The sequence below is a fragment of the Dendrobates tinctorius genome, unplaced genomic scaffold (assembly GCF_039654945.1).
Source record: "Dendrobates tinctorius isolate UK_male_01 unplaced genomic scaffold, ASM3965494v1 ptg000192l, whole genome shotgun sequence".
Taxonomy (NCBI): domain Eukaryota; kingdom Metazoa; phylum Chordata; class Amphibia; order Anura; family Dendrobatidae; genus Dendrobates; species Dendrobates tinctorius.
The window spans coordinates 3,784,381-3,799,689 of NW_027361859.1; the positions used below are offsets into that span (position 1 = coordinate 3,784,381).

Below are 15,309 nucleotides of genomic sequence, written 5' to 3' on the forward strand. Positions count from 1 at the left end.
TCCGAACCACCAATAATAGATATATCGGATTTAATGTATACTCATAAAGTATCTCCCTCCATCACCCCCCCTCCTCTCTCACCATCCCCCTCCTCAGGAAGACATCACCAGGATTGTTGGTCCGACCACTCAGTTTTTACTAAACCTATAGGGTAACCGAGCCATCGGACCGGGAAATGCGGAACAAACGCAGGCAGAAATGGGCACCCAGGCACACCCCCATTTGAGTTCTCAATAATTGCCATTATCCCCCACAAGGAGTGGGAGCTCTAGTGTTGGCATACATAGGTAGACATTCAGAGGAGGGGAAATTTGACAATATCCAATTAACCATTATGTTGACATAGGGCCATATGGGAGCGATTATTGTTAGAAATACATTAAGCTACCATTTCAATTACATAACTTTGGTACGTACACAAATATGAAACACAGGTATTGCGAAAGGTTTAAAACAAGGAGTATGAAAGTTCAATGAGTAATCACTATCCGAGATGCAATGTTCAGCGCACATTTTGCAATAGACCCAGCAACATTGACTTATATTATCACTACTTTTGGCATCTATCCTCCGCCTCAGCCTCCGCCGGGTTCTGAAAGAAAGTTACCTTATCCCCATCTACCACTCTCAATCTAGCTGGGTACGCCATCGAATAAATTACATTAGAGTTCTTCAAACGTCTCTTAACAGAAACAAAGGAGGCTCTCCGCTTTTGTAAATCTGCTGAAAAGTCCGGGAATAACATCACAGTAGTATTTTCAGATTTAATTGTTGGGGCCTTTCTTGCCAATTGCAGAATATAATCTCTGTCCTTCCAGTTGAGGAATCTGGCGAGCAGGGGTCTAGTAGGAGCTCCCGGAGGATTTGGTTTTCCAGGCACCTGATGCTCCCGTTCCACTGCTAATGCAGCGGAGAAAGTGGCCTCCGGGAATAGATTATGCAGCCATTTTTCCACGAAGCTACTAGGATTATTATCTTCTGCTCTCTCCGGCAACCCAATTGTATGAATATTGTTCCTCCTCAATCTATTCTCCAAATCATCATGTTTCTGCATACACAATTCCAATTTTTGTTCTATGACTCTGAGACATTCTGGCAAAGGTGCTATTTGGTCCTCCAAATTCGAGATTCTGTCCGCCGCCTGTCTGACTTTCTCTCCCAATTTGGAGATGTCATTACGGAGGAGACCCAAGTCAGTCTTTACCTCTTTGATTTTTCCAGTCAGTGAGGCTGTGCTACTCTGAATGGCGACCGCAGTTGTGCGGAGACCTGTTTCAGGGTGGGTTCCGAATCCGTATCCTCTGGCTTCTGTAACAGTGATATTTCCTCTTGGTTTGACTTATTTAAGGATTTTTTAGTTGTTGTTGAGCTAGTCCCCCTAGCATAGGTTTTCAACTTGTCAACCGCAGATTGTGATTTTTGAGGACTCATAATGCGCCTCCAAGATATGTACGTGGTCTAAGATCAACTTATTATTATTAATAGTATGGCATGCCTTTGCAGAATATTTCGGCGGTCCGGAAATTAATTTCAAACGGGCTACAAAGTCATATTTCTATTTGATTTCAATGGTGTATACTTATGTGCAACCAGCACAGTACATAAAAAGAATGTAGGATGGCAGCAGAGAGCTGTGATCTGCAAGTCCACTAGCTCCTCACACGCTGGTCAGAATCCTCAGCATGCCTTCAGTGAATCACAGTAGGGGTATGGGGGAAGGATGTTCTTTTGCACCCCACAAACTCAAAAATCCCCACTCCAGACAGGCATATCAGCCGCTGCAAAGCCCCAGGTCCGTACCTCCACAGCACTCCACTGACTTCACCACCTCACCCGCATATTGGGGGTTCCCAAGATGGCCGCCGTCCCTCTGTTCCGTTTCCGCCACTGGTGCTCCACAGCTTCAGGGGGACCCGGGATCAGCGCTCAGCCTCTCAATGCTCCCCACAGCCCCTCTGCTCTCTTCAACTCAGCGAGAAGCCAACCAGCAGGTGAGTCATCAGACGCGCAGAGCTGATGTCTACCTGCTTCAGCACGTCCAGTGCGCCTCTGCCACAACTCTGCCTGCACTCTGTATCTTGGGCCAGATGGGGTCTCAACTTCTCTCGGTGGTCATCAGGTGTGTCCCCTCACCACTGCCTGCCTCCTGCCACCCAGGTATCATTTTAATTAATATAACAGCGCCAACATTACAGTGTCTGTAGTTTACAGAGTTCAGTCCTGCTGACAGCTTCATTTTAAGACACTTTAACATTTTGAAAATTATTATTTTTTTAGGGGACCAGTATAATTACCCAGCATTGCATGGGTCTATAACATTTTAAGAGGAACTTTCACCAGTTTTAGTGTGTTATCTGGCTACATCACGGAATAGAGGCTGCAGAGCTTAGTAAAACTTATATTTATTTTTAAATTTCTCTTCTCCATTTCATACATATACATATAGTGGGGAAAATAAGTGCCGTATTTGATACTTGCAAGTTTTCCCAATTACATAGAATGGAGAGGTCTGTAATGTTTATTGTGAGTACACTTCAACTATGAAAGACAGAATCTAAACATAAAAAACATGAAATCACATTGTATGATTTTTAAATAATTAAACTGCATTTTATTGCATGACAAAAGTATTTGATCCCCTACCAACCAGCAAGAATTCTGTGTCTCACAGACCTGTTGTTTTTTCTTTAAGAAGTCGTCCTACCCTGCACTCATTACCTGTATTAACTGCACTTGATTGAACTTGTTACCTGTATAAAAGACACCTGTCCACACACTCAATCAATCACACTCCAATCTCTCCACCATGTCCAAGACCAAAGAGCTAGGAGGCGAAGGACAAAATTGTAGACCTGCACAAGGTTGGGGTGGGCTACAGGACAATAGGTAAGCAGCTTGGCGAGAAGGCAACAACTTTTGGCACAATTATTAAAAAATGGAAGAAACACAAGATGACTGTCAATCTTCCTCAGTCTGGGGCTCCATGCAAGATCTTGCCTCATGAGGTAAAGATGATTCTGAGAAAAGTTAGGAATCATCCCAGATTTACAAAGGAGGACCTGGTCAATAACGTGAAAAGAGCTGGGATGACAGTCTCAAACATTACCATTAGTAATACACTACGACGTCATGTCATGAATTAAAATCCTGCAGGGCACGCAAGGTCCCACTGTTCACTCCAGCACATGTCCAGGCATGTTTGAAATTCGCCAATGATTATCTGGATGATCCAGAAGAGGCCTGGGAGAAGGTCATGTGGTCAGATAAGACCAAAATAGAACTTTTTGTGTCAACTCCACTTACTGTGTTTGGAGGACGAAGAATGAGTATAACCCCAAGGACTCCGTCCCAATTGTGAAATATGGTGGGGAAAATATCATAGTTTAAGGGTACTTTTCCAAAAAGGTAACAGGATGACTGCACCATATTGAAAGGAGGATTGATGGGGTCATGTGTCGTGGCCAACAACCTTCTCCCTCGGTAAGAGCATTGAAGATGAGTCATGTCATGGCTTCCAACATGACAATGACCCAAAACGCACAGCAAGGGCAACTAAGGAGTGGCGCCTTAAGAATCACTTCAAGGTTCTAAAGTGGCCTAGTCAGTCTCCACACCTGAACCCAATAGAAAATCTTTGGAGGGAGCTGAAACTCAATGTTGTCCAGCAACTGCCCCAAAGCCTGAAAGATCTGAAGAAGATCTGTATGGAGGAGTGGGCCAAAATCCCTGCTGCAGTGTGTGCAAACTTGGTCAAGAACTACAGGATACGTCTGACCTCTGTAATTTCAAACAAAAGTTTCTGTATCACATACTTATTTCATGCAATAAAATTCAAATGAATTATGTCAAAATCATACACTTATTTTCTGGATTTCTTTTTAGATTCCGTATGGTGCACCTACTATAAAAATTACAAACATCTCCTTTCTTTGTAGATGGGAAAACTTGGCAGCGTATCAAATACTCATTTTCCCCACTGTGTGTGTGTGTATATATATATATATATATATATATATATATACAGCAATGTTTAAAATAATAGCACTGTAATATGTCTAACCAGATTAATCACTGTATTTTATATAAGCTATATTATCACATGTCAAACAATTAACCAGTTGGTGCAGTAGATTTCAGAAAACCACCAGACTCCGCATTCATGATCTGCAGGATTTTGAGTCTGTGTATTGGAATAATTAATTGAAAGGCGATGTGTTCAAAATATTAGCAGTGAGGAGTTCAATTAGTGAGGTCATTCATTCTATGAAGAAACAGGTGTGAAGCAGGTGGCCCATATTTAAGGGTGAAGCCAGGACATGTTGTACATGCATTTCTCCTTGAAAGCCTGAGAAATGCGGGTTGTTCGAGACATTGTTCAAAAGAACAGTACTTTGATTAAAAAGTTGGAGAGGATAAAACTTATAAAGAAATGCAGACAATGATCAGCTGTTCAGCTAAAATGATCTCCAATACTTTAAAATGGAAAGCCAAACCAGAGAGACGTGGAAGAAAACGGAAGACGACCATTCGAATGGATGGAAGAATGGCCAGAAAGGCAATGGCTCAGCCACTGATCACCTCCAGGATGATCAAAGACAGTCACAAGTGACCTGTAAGTACAGGGACAGTTAGAAGATGCCTGTGTGATGCTAATGTCTTAGCAAGAAGTCCCTTCAAAGACACACTGCTAAAAAAAAGACATGTACGGAAGTGGATACAATTTGCCAAATAACACATCAACTGGCCTAAAGAGAAATGGACAAGTGTCAGAAGTTCGTTGACTCTATGCAACATACACTCACTGGCCACTTTATTAGGTACACCTGTCCAACTGTGTGTTAAGACTTAATTTCTAATCAGCCAATCACATGGCGGCAACTCAGTGCATTTAGGCATGTAGACATGGTCAAGACAATCTCCTGCAGTTCAAACCGAGCATCAGTATGGGGAAGAAAGGTGATTTGAGTGCCTTTGAACGTGGCATGATTGTTGGTGCCAGAAGGGCTGGTCTGAGTATTTCAGAAACTGCTGATCTACTGGGATTTTCACGCACAACCATCTCTAGGGTTTACAGAGAATGGTCCGAAAAAGAAAAAAAATCCAGTGAGCGGCAGTTCTGTGGCCGGAAATGCCATGTTGATGCCAGAGGTCAGAGGAGAATGGGCAGGCTGGTTCGAGCTGATAGAAAGGCAACAGTGACTCAAATTGCCACCCGTTACAACCAAGGTAGGCAGAAGAGCATCTCTGAACGCACAGTGCGTCGAACTTTGAGGCAGATGGGCTACAGCAGCAGAAGACCACACCGGGTACCACTCCTCTCAGCTAAGAACAGGAAACTGAGGCTACAATTTGCACAAGCTCATCGAAATTGGACAGTAGAAGATTGGAAAAACGTTGCCTGGTCTGATGAGTCTCGATTTCTGCTGCGACATTCGGATGGTAGGGTCAGAATTTGGCGTAAACAACATGAAAGCATGGATCCATCCTGCCTTGTATCAACGGTTCAGGCTGGTGGTGGTGGTGTCATGGTGTGGGGAATTTTTTCTGGGCACTCTTTGGGCCCCTTGGTACCAATTGAGCATCGTTGCAACGCCACAGCCTACCTGAGTATTGTTGCTGACCATGTCCATCCCTTTATGACCACAATGTACCCAACATCTGATGGCTACTTTCAGCAGGATAATGCGCCATGTCATAAAGCTCGAATCATCTCAGATTGGTTTCTTGAACATGACAATGAGTTTACTGTACTCAAATGGCCTCCTCAGTCACCAGATCTCAATCCAATAGAGCATCTTTGGGATGTGGTGGAACGGGAGATTCGCATCAGGGATGTGCAGCCGACAAATCTGCGCCAACTGTGTGATGCCATCATGTCAATATGGTCCAAAATCTCTGAGGAATGCTTCCAGCACCTTGTTGAATCTCTGCCACGAAGAATTGAGGCAGTTCTGAAGGCAAAAGGGGGTCCAACCCCTTACTAGCATGGTGTACCTAATAAAGTGGCCAGTGAGTGTAGATGTGAAGCAGTTCTAAAAAAAAAAAGTGGGTATACAACTAAATATTAGGTTAGTGATTCACAGGAATGTTAAATAGTCAAAAAATAGTACATATTGTGAGTTTGTAAAGACAATTGTAGACACTGCTATTTTTTAGAACAGCCCAATGTTAGTTTTCATTATTTCTGTAAATTAGTTAACAATTATATACATTTCTCCTGAGGTTTTGAGTTAGAAAACAGTGGGCAGTGTTCACAGTGCATGGAAATAAAAACTAGTATAAAGATTTTGTGATTAACTCATGTTTTTGAATACACTGCTTTTATTTTTAACACTACGGTACACACACAAACAATTAGGAATATTTGGCTTTTGGGTCAAATTTATGGGAAAATGTAAAAAGTTTACGTTACAGTGATATTTTGAAAGCAGAGCATTTAAGTAGAAGCATGCAATAGTGATTTGCTCTTCTAAAACAATTTAATGAAGCAAAAGCCAAGAACAGTGTTGGGTATACCACCCCTCTCCAAAAAAAAAAAGTATCTCACTAAGGCTTCTTTCACATATCAGTTATTTGGCGTCAGTTACAATCCGTCGGCTCGACGGATCCGTTGCAGATTGTGAAAAACTGATGCGACGGATCCGTTTTTTTGCCAGATCCAACTGCCCTACCTGGTAATAATAATTTGAGCATGCTCAGTTTAGAAAAACTGAATCCGTCGCTGGATGCCGTCAGTTGACGGACAACAATGGATCCGGCGCCCATAGGCTTCCATTCTAGTAAACGACGGATGGCGCCTGATCCGTCGCTGTCTGACTTTTCGACGGAGACAAAAAACATTAATTTGTCCGTCATCTCCAGGCACCAGACAAACATTTTCCTATGGATCCGGCGAATGACAGATGAAACGTGACGCCATCCGTCGCAATCTGTCACTTATACAAGTCTATGAGGGAAAAAAAGAGATTCTTTGCCAAATCCATTTTTTTTTCAAAAATTGCTGGATTGGGACTAATGTCACAAAACTGATATGTGAAAGTAGCCTAACTTGTCATGTGGCCTTGAGCATCAATTACAGCTTGACTACGACGTCTCATTCTGTTCTCAAGTCGAGTTATTGTCTGCTGAGGCATACCACTCTTTTTGAAGGTCATCTCTCGAGTCATTGCGTTTCTGGGGTACAGAGTTACAAGCTTCTACATGGCGACTCAGTTGATCCCATAGGTTTTCTATGGGATTCAAGTCAGGAGAGAAAGTGCAGGCCACTCCATTTGAGGTACCCTATTCTGAAGCAGCCGTTCCCTCATGATGCTACCTCGATGAGCTGGAGCATTGTCCATGAAGATGAAATTATGTCTGTGTCTAACGAGCAAAATGGTACCAATGTTTTGAGCTTTTGACTTTCACGCTCTATATCTGACCATCCACTACTGCTTCGAATGTGAGACTACCACCAATTTATAGACATTCATCTTGGCTATCTCATACATAAATTTGACTATTTATTTATGCAGATTCTTGTCATGTCACTTCATTGTTATTGTTTTGCTCGTAAAAATCTAGATTTGAATTTTTATTATTTTGTTATTGTTTTGTAAATCGATCTTTGGCTTTTAACACTGCCTGAATCCTTCTGGGCATTATCTCAAAATTACTACTTCAGACAGATTTGGCACTAGCCACCCCAAAGCAATCAATGCCTGACTCACCAAGTATGATGTTTTCCTCCTAACTTCCTCTGACAAAGTTCTTACAACCATGGGTCGCATTTTTTCTGACTTTGTTGTTCACTGCCCATACTTAGGCAAAGTTTATCTCTAGTAACCGAGACTTTGAGAGAGTCTGCAGGAAGTTTGGTTGGGTCATAGAGAAAATTAAAATGCTTACAGAGATGTTAGACAGAGCTTGCAATCTTCTCTGTGAGGCTGACCCTCTCCTTTGGAATTAGGTAACCAAGGAAACTCCTAATGGATAACAGATGTGAGGCTGTAATTCGGGAATGTGGAGTAGATTTACAACCAAATTAAGACTTTGAAAAAAAAAACCTTAAAGACCTGGATTTGCTAGAAATTAAGAAGGGAAGTTTGCATGAACTGTGTCAATCCAATAGATAAGAAAATCATATTTTTAGCAACATGATGAAGAGGTAAATGCAAAGCATGTTTTCACATCACTGAGCGATGACCAGAATACAATCAATTGAATAATGGCTTGATATACGAGGCTACACCTGTCATGTTTGGTCTCTATGTAAAGATAAAATCATGTTAAAATATATAATGTCAATATCGAGCACCTGCGACTCTCAGGAACAAAGATATCGTCAATGTTGTAAATCTCATAATTTTCTGAAACTGAAGCCATGTCTCATGTCCAATCCTGGTAGGAATCATCAAGGGGAGGTGTGTGGGTGTAACTTAGGAACTAATAAAAGGCAAATGTGAACTTTAAGGGTGTTTTACACATAGCGATATCACTAACAATATCGCTAAAGCATCACCGATTTGGTGACGCAGCAGCGATATCGCTAGCGATATCGCTATGTGTGATACTTACCTCCGACCGGCTCCCCCGCTTTCCATCGCTGATCGCGCGAGATCGCGCAGCTCCATTTCTCGTTGGGCGCTTCCTGCTGGGCTTTCCGCTGGCGCCGACGAGCGACGCTGGACACGGACAGAGGACGTCAGGATCGCCTCTTCTGAAAGGTGAGTAATGACCACTAGATCGCTGCTGCATCGCTGTGAGATCTGCCTGTGTGGCAGCTCACTAGCGACCATTTAGCGATGCACCAGAGATCCTGACCGCGTCATATCGCTGGTGCATCGCTAAATGTAAAGGGGCCATTATGGCGTCATGAGTAATTGGAGGCTTAGTAACTTTCTTCTGTTTATTCTCTTTATTTTCTGTAATTGTATGTGCTGTATTGTTTGTCCCCTTTGTAAAATCTTTTGTATTTTTTTTATAAACACTGCCTATCGTCCTGGATTAAATATAACATTTAATAGTTCTGTTCTTTTTGTTCTGAAAACCATACCCTGAAGCCATACGCTACCAGAAATCTGCTGTCCTCTCAACCTGTGTCATGGGCTTACCGCGTCAGTGTGGAGCCAGAAGACAACAGCATCTGATTGCTCCTACTCCAGCGCTGAGAAGAAGCAATTCTCCGATATATTAAATGTGTTTACTTCTGCCAGAACAGGGGTTTATCGGCCATGTTGGAAATCGCTGCGCGTGGTTAGCCACTCCTTTTCCCTTTATAATCTGGGCTCTGTTACTAATCCTCATCAGAGCTAGCTTAATTGCTGCATGGCTAGGCTAACGGAGGGAAAGGAGTTGATATGAGAAGAAAAGCTGGAGGAGTTATTAGTGACTGTTGCTTGGTTTGTACACTTATCCTTCTCTATTTTGTTAGTTTATCCTTCTTGCACACCCTGGTGAATTCCTCTGTTATATGTGAGTGAATATTTTGTATGTCTGGAGTTTTCTGTTAACCCTTGTCTTTGTTGCCCTGTTTGTCGGGTTGTCGTATTGCCATGCACAGTAGCGCTCCCTCTTCCCTGGGTGGGGGAAGAGAACAGATGGAGGGCTATCTTAGGAGATAAGGCAAAGCGGAGGCCCTGGCATTTTTGCCATCTGAAGTATCCCGTGGAGCAGGGTGAGCTAGGGCGTCCCCTAGTGTTAGGAACAGGAAAGGAGCCCCTGGTCGCGGGTCATCCAACAGCTGTGTCTTTACAACCTGTATAATGACTGCAGCCTTCCATCAGTCTGGCCTTTATGGTAGAGTGGCCAGATGGAAGCCTCTCCTCAGTGCAAGACATATGAAAGTATGCATAGAGTTTGCTAAAAAAACACATGAAGGACTCCCAGACTATGAGAAATTATGATTCTCTGGTTTGATGCGAAGAAAGAACTTTTTGGTGATAATTCTAAGCGATATGTGTGGAGAAAACCAGGTACTGCTCATCACCGGCCCAATACAATCCCAACAGTGAAACATGGTGGTAGTAGCATCATGCTATTGGGGTGTTTTTCAGCTGCAGGGACAGGACAACTGGTTGCAATTTAAGGAAACATAAATGTGGCCAACAACAGAGATATCCTGGATGAAAACCTTTTGCAGAGTGCTCTGGACCTCAGATTTGGCCTAAGGTTCACCTTCCAGCAAGACAATGACCCTAAGCACACAGCTAAAATAACAAAGGAGTGGCTTCAGATAATCTCTGTGACCATTCTTGACTGGCCCAGCCAGATCCCTTACCTAAACCCAATTGAGCATCCCTGGAGAGACCTGAAAATGGCTGTCCACCAATGTTCACCATCCAACCTGATGGAACTCGAGATGATCTGCAAGGAAGAATGGCAGTGGATCCCCAAATCCAGGTGTGAAAATTTTGTTGCATTATTCCCAAGACTCATGGCTGTACTAGCTCAAAAGGGTGCTTCTACTCAATACTGAGCAAAGGGTCTGGATACTTATGACCATGTGATATTTCAGTTTTTCTTTTTTAATAAATTTGCAAAAATTTCTACATTTCTGTTTTGTACATTAAGGAGAAAAAAATTTACTTTTTTAAATTTAACAAATGGCTGCAATGAAACAAAGAGTGAAAAATTTAAAGGGGCCTGAATACTTTCCGTACACACTGTACATACTTCTAATTGGCTAATTTAACACTGTTAATACCCAATCTGTGGTTTAGGGGTCGTACTAGCCTCTTAAGTGTTATTTCTCTCACTTTCCTGAGCCCCCTTATCTGATCATGGACTCCATCTTGGAGGGAAAGAAATACATTTAGAAAGAAACAAAAATGAAGTCAGGATAGATAAAATATCAATCCTGGTGTCACAATTCCCTTCTCTTGTGGCAGTGGGTGGCTGTTCCAGCCGTAGTGCCCATCAACAGACTCCCCTGGATATGTTCTCCTCCCCTAATAGAAGAAGCCGGTGTTACTAAACCACTTCACCGGATTCTCCAGATCAGTCTGCCTGTGACACTATCGGCTGGACACACGCACACACATAAGCCACAACAAACAAGGAAACTATGTGGGTGCCACATTCATGTGCTGGTCAAAGTTGGCATCCAACAGTTGGTCATAGATGTAATTTATCCAGTCCACATTTCTATTCGTCGTAACGTTGGAGAATAGCGATTTGAATATTGCTGCTACTCGATCTCTGGTTTTGAACTCATCTGTTACTGCTCTTGGGACTCCAATAATGTCAATGTACATATAAGGGTCGAAATCGGTAGGAATACTGGTGCCTCCGGTTGTCCGTTGCATATTTGTGGAGCTTGTCTGTATTTGGAGTCACAATCTGGAGTGGTATCAGGAATTTAGCAATAACACATGTACCCTCCCATCCCACTGGCAGTCCTGGATAAGTCACCATTTCCACACATTCACCACAAGTCAGCCCTAGCTACCATATGTGTTATGATTGAGTCACCGTAGGAGGCAAAAACAGAAATGCTAGCTAAGTCCAGAAAACCAGAGAAGTTGGCAGCTATCGGATTGCAGACCCCTGAACCTATCAACACAACTAGCAGTAGCCGTGGGGGGTTCCTACGATGCCCTAGACCCCTCGATCACAGCCGGAGAATTAAATAGGCCTAAAGAAAGAAAGGGGAAATCTAAACTGCCCCAGAGCAGACCCCAAAGCAATAGGCAGCCCCCAACATATAATGACAGTGAAGCAAGATGAAAACACTAACACAGACAGAAAGATAGACAGAGCAAAGACGGGGCCCAAGCTAACTAGATAGGAAAGGACAGGAAGGCTGCTGTCTGCAATCCGTGAAAAACCCTAAGAAAATAAGAGCCAACAGACTGACAGTGAAAAAGGCCCTGAAGACGCTAGGCTTCAAAAAAGCTATGTCAGTACTCAGGAATATTCTGAAGACAGAGCAACAGGCAAAAGGAGATTCAGCTCACCCAGCAGGGAATGGCAGAATCCAGAAAAGCAAGGAAAACAAAAAACAAATGCTAACAGGCAAAGCAGAAAACTTAGCTTTATAGGAGCAGGAATCAGACTGGTGTCCTAGAAGTCTAGGAGTATAAAGCAATAGGTGAAAATATAAAAAAAATAACTTTTAATCAATCATTTAAAAGTACCAATTAGTGTGTCACCCTGTGAAAATAAAAAAGCAGCATGCAGCTGCTTATCAGGCATATAGGTCTATACTTAAAAAAGAAAAAAATGGCCTAGCCTGAATAAGGGATATAGATAGTCACCCAAAGAATTCTCTATATGGGTGTACAAAAAACATCTATGGGTTTAGAACAGTTGAGAACACTTTCCCATGAATGCCATGACCCTTTTGCATGCATATGTAGAGAAGAATGCAAATTTTTTGCCAAAAGGTCACAAAGGACCAAATATTGACAGTCAGGTGAGAATAATAAAAAAGGAACAATCTCACCCCGTGGATAGATGGGTCAGGAGTCCAGGAGAATCCTCTATTCAGTCCAACTGGAGGATGCAGTAAGGGAAGACAATACCCTGTCACATCCCTAACACCTAAATTAGGCTCAAACCCAGACTCCTGCCCTAACAAGGGCAGTCCACAGCTGACCCTAACAACATATGCCCTGCACTTTCCCTAAGGCGATGTCCCGACGCGTTTCATCCAAGTACAATCATCTGGGGACTAAACTTGTAAAGTGCCATAGTGCTGGTAATAGGAGAAAAACTTCCACTCCCTATGCTGTCCTAGAAGTCCACAGAGAAATCACCCGCAGGGCAGAAGGGCGTCGGCAGCCTTATATCCAGTCCGTGACTCCACTCAGCCAGTCATCCTCATTAGGCTCAGGTGCCTGATAATCAGGCTCATTACCTTCCTTTACCAGAATAGGGAGTTCACCAGACCTCAGTGACGAAGGGGAAAATGAACTCACAACAGTACCTCCCCCTTGAGGAGGGGTCACCGAACCCTCAACCACGCCACCAGGGCGATCAGGGTGAGCCCGATGAAAGGCACGCACCAATCTTTTGGCATGAATATCAGAGGCAGAGACCCAGGAATTATCCTCCTGACCATAACCCTTCCACTTAGCCAAATACTGGAGTCTCCGTCTAGCCAAACGGGAATCCAGTATTTTCTCTACCTCATATTCCATGTTACCTTCAACCAATACAGGGTCTGGAGGTGCCACCCCAGGAACAACTGGTTCAACAAACCTCTTCAACAAGGACTTATGGAACACATTATGGATTTTAAATGTGACAGGAATAGCCAAACGAAAAGAGACCGGATTAATAATCTCCAAAATCTTGTAAGGTCCAATAAATCTAGGCTTAAACTTAGGAGAAGCCACCTTCATAGCAATATTTTTTGATGATAACCACACCATATCACCAATCTTAAACTGGGGACCAATGGTCCTATGTCGATTGGAAAACCACTGGGCCTTTTCCTGGGAGAGAGACAACTTATCCACCACTTGGTCCCAGATCTGGTGCATTCTCTCCACCACAGTGTCAACACCTGGGCAGGCAGAAGGCTCCACCTGCCCTGAAGAAAATCGAGGATGAAACCCAAAGTTACAAAAAAAAGGTGACATCAAAGTGGCAGAACTAGCTCTATTATTTAAAGCAAATTCGGACAAGGGCAAAAATGAAACCCAATCATCCTGATCAGCGGAAATAAAACATCTCAAATATGACTCCAAGGTCTGGTTTGTTCTCTCTGTCTGCCCATTGGTATGAGGGTGAAAAGCAGAGGAGAAGGACAACTGAATTCCCAGCATGGAACAGAAAGTCCTCCAAAATCTAGACACAAACTGAACTCCTCTGTCAGATACAATGTTCTCAGGAATCCCGTGTAAGCGAACCACCTGTTGCAAAAACAGGGGCACCAACTCAGAGGAAGATGGCAACTTAGGGAGTGGTACAAGATGAACCATCTTAGAGAACCTATCACAAATCACCCAAATAACAGTCATTCTTTGAGAGACCGGCATATCAGAGATGAAATCCATTGAAATATGGGTCCATGGCCTCCTGGGGACCGGCAAAGGCATCAACAACCCACTAGAGCGAGAACAAGATTTAGACCGGGAGCAAGTCCCACAGGACTGCACAAAATTCCTGACATCATGAGACAAGGTGGGCCACCAAAAAGAGCGACGCACCAGATCTCTAGTACCAAAAATACCTGGATGACCAGCCAATGCAGAGCAATGAACTTCAGACATCACTCTCTTCTTCCACTGGTCAGGAACATACAACTTTCCACTGGGAAAACGCTCAGGTTTGTCCTCCTGGAACTCTTGCAGAGCAAGTCTCAAATCGGGCGAGATGGCAGAAAGAACTACCCCTTCGCCTAAGATGGTAGCAGGCTTGGTCACCACAGGAGAATCAGCAAAGAAACTCCTAGAGAGGGCGTCTGCCTTGACATTCTTAGTTCCAGGAAGAAAAGAGACCACAAAATCAAAACGTGTAAAAATCAAGGCCCACCTAGCCTGTCTAGGGTTCAAGCGTTTAGCCAACTCTAGGTAAATCAAATTCTTGTGGTCAGTGAGGACCACAACTTGATGTTTAGCTCCCTCCAACCAATGTCTCCACTCCTCAAATGCCCATTTCATGGCCAACAGTTCTCGATTCCCCACATCATAGTTACGTTCAGATGGAGAGAACTTTCGGGAAAAGAAAGCACAGGGATTCATTTTGGATGTTACAGGATCCTTTTGGGACAAAACAGCTCCTGCACCAATCTCAGAAGCATCCACCTCTACCTGGAACGGAAGTGAGACATCAGGTTGCCGCAAAACCTGGGCGAAGGTAAATCTTCGGTTCAGCTCCTGCAAGGAAGCAACAGCCTCCGGAGACCAATTCAACACATCAGCACCCTTCTTAGTCAGATCAGTCAATGGCTTGGCAATACTAGAAAATTTTGCTATAAATTTCCGATAAAAATTAGCAAAACCCAAAAACTTCTGGAGGGCCTTCAAAGAAGTGGGCTGAAGCCAATCATAAATGGCCTGTACCTTGGCCGGGTCCATTTCAATAGTTGACGGAGACAAAATAAATCCCAAAAATGAAATCCTCTGTACTCCAAAAAGGCATTTTGATCCTTTGACATACAGGGAATTCTCCCTCAAGATCCGGAACACAGTCCGAATATGTTCCACATGAGAATCCCAATCCTTGGAGAAGATCAAAATATCATCCAGATAGATAATCAAAAATTTATTGACAAAGTCTCGGAAAATATCGTTCATGAAGCACTGGAAGACAGAAGGGGCATTAGTGAGCCCAAAAGGCATCACCAGGTACTCAAAATGTCCCTCCGGAGTATTAAACGC

The 15,309-nt window shown here is 43.3% G+C and overlaps 1 protein-coding gene across 1 annotated transcript in view; it reads left to right on the forward strand.

The window, feature by feature from the left end:
* Positions 1-1,856: 1,856 nt before the first annotated feature.
* Positions 1,857-15,309, forward strand: part of LOC141055945 (uncharacterized) — a 136,544-nt gene continuing 123,091 nt past the window's right edge. Inside the window, exon 1 of the mRNA XM_073552643.1 lies at positions 1,857-1,992. Within this exon, the coding sequence (XP_073408744.1) occupies positions 1,857-1,992 (136 nt within the window). The remainder of the gene's footprint in view (positions 1,993-15,309) is intronic.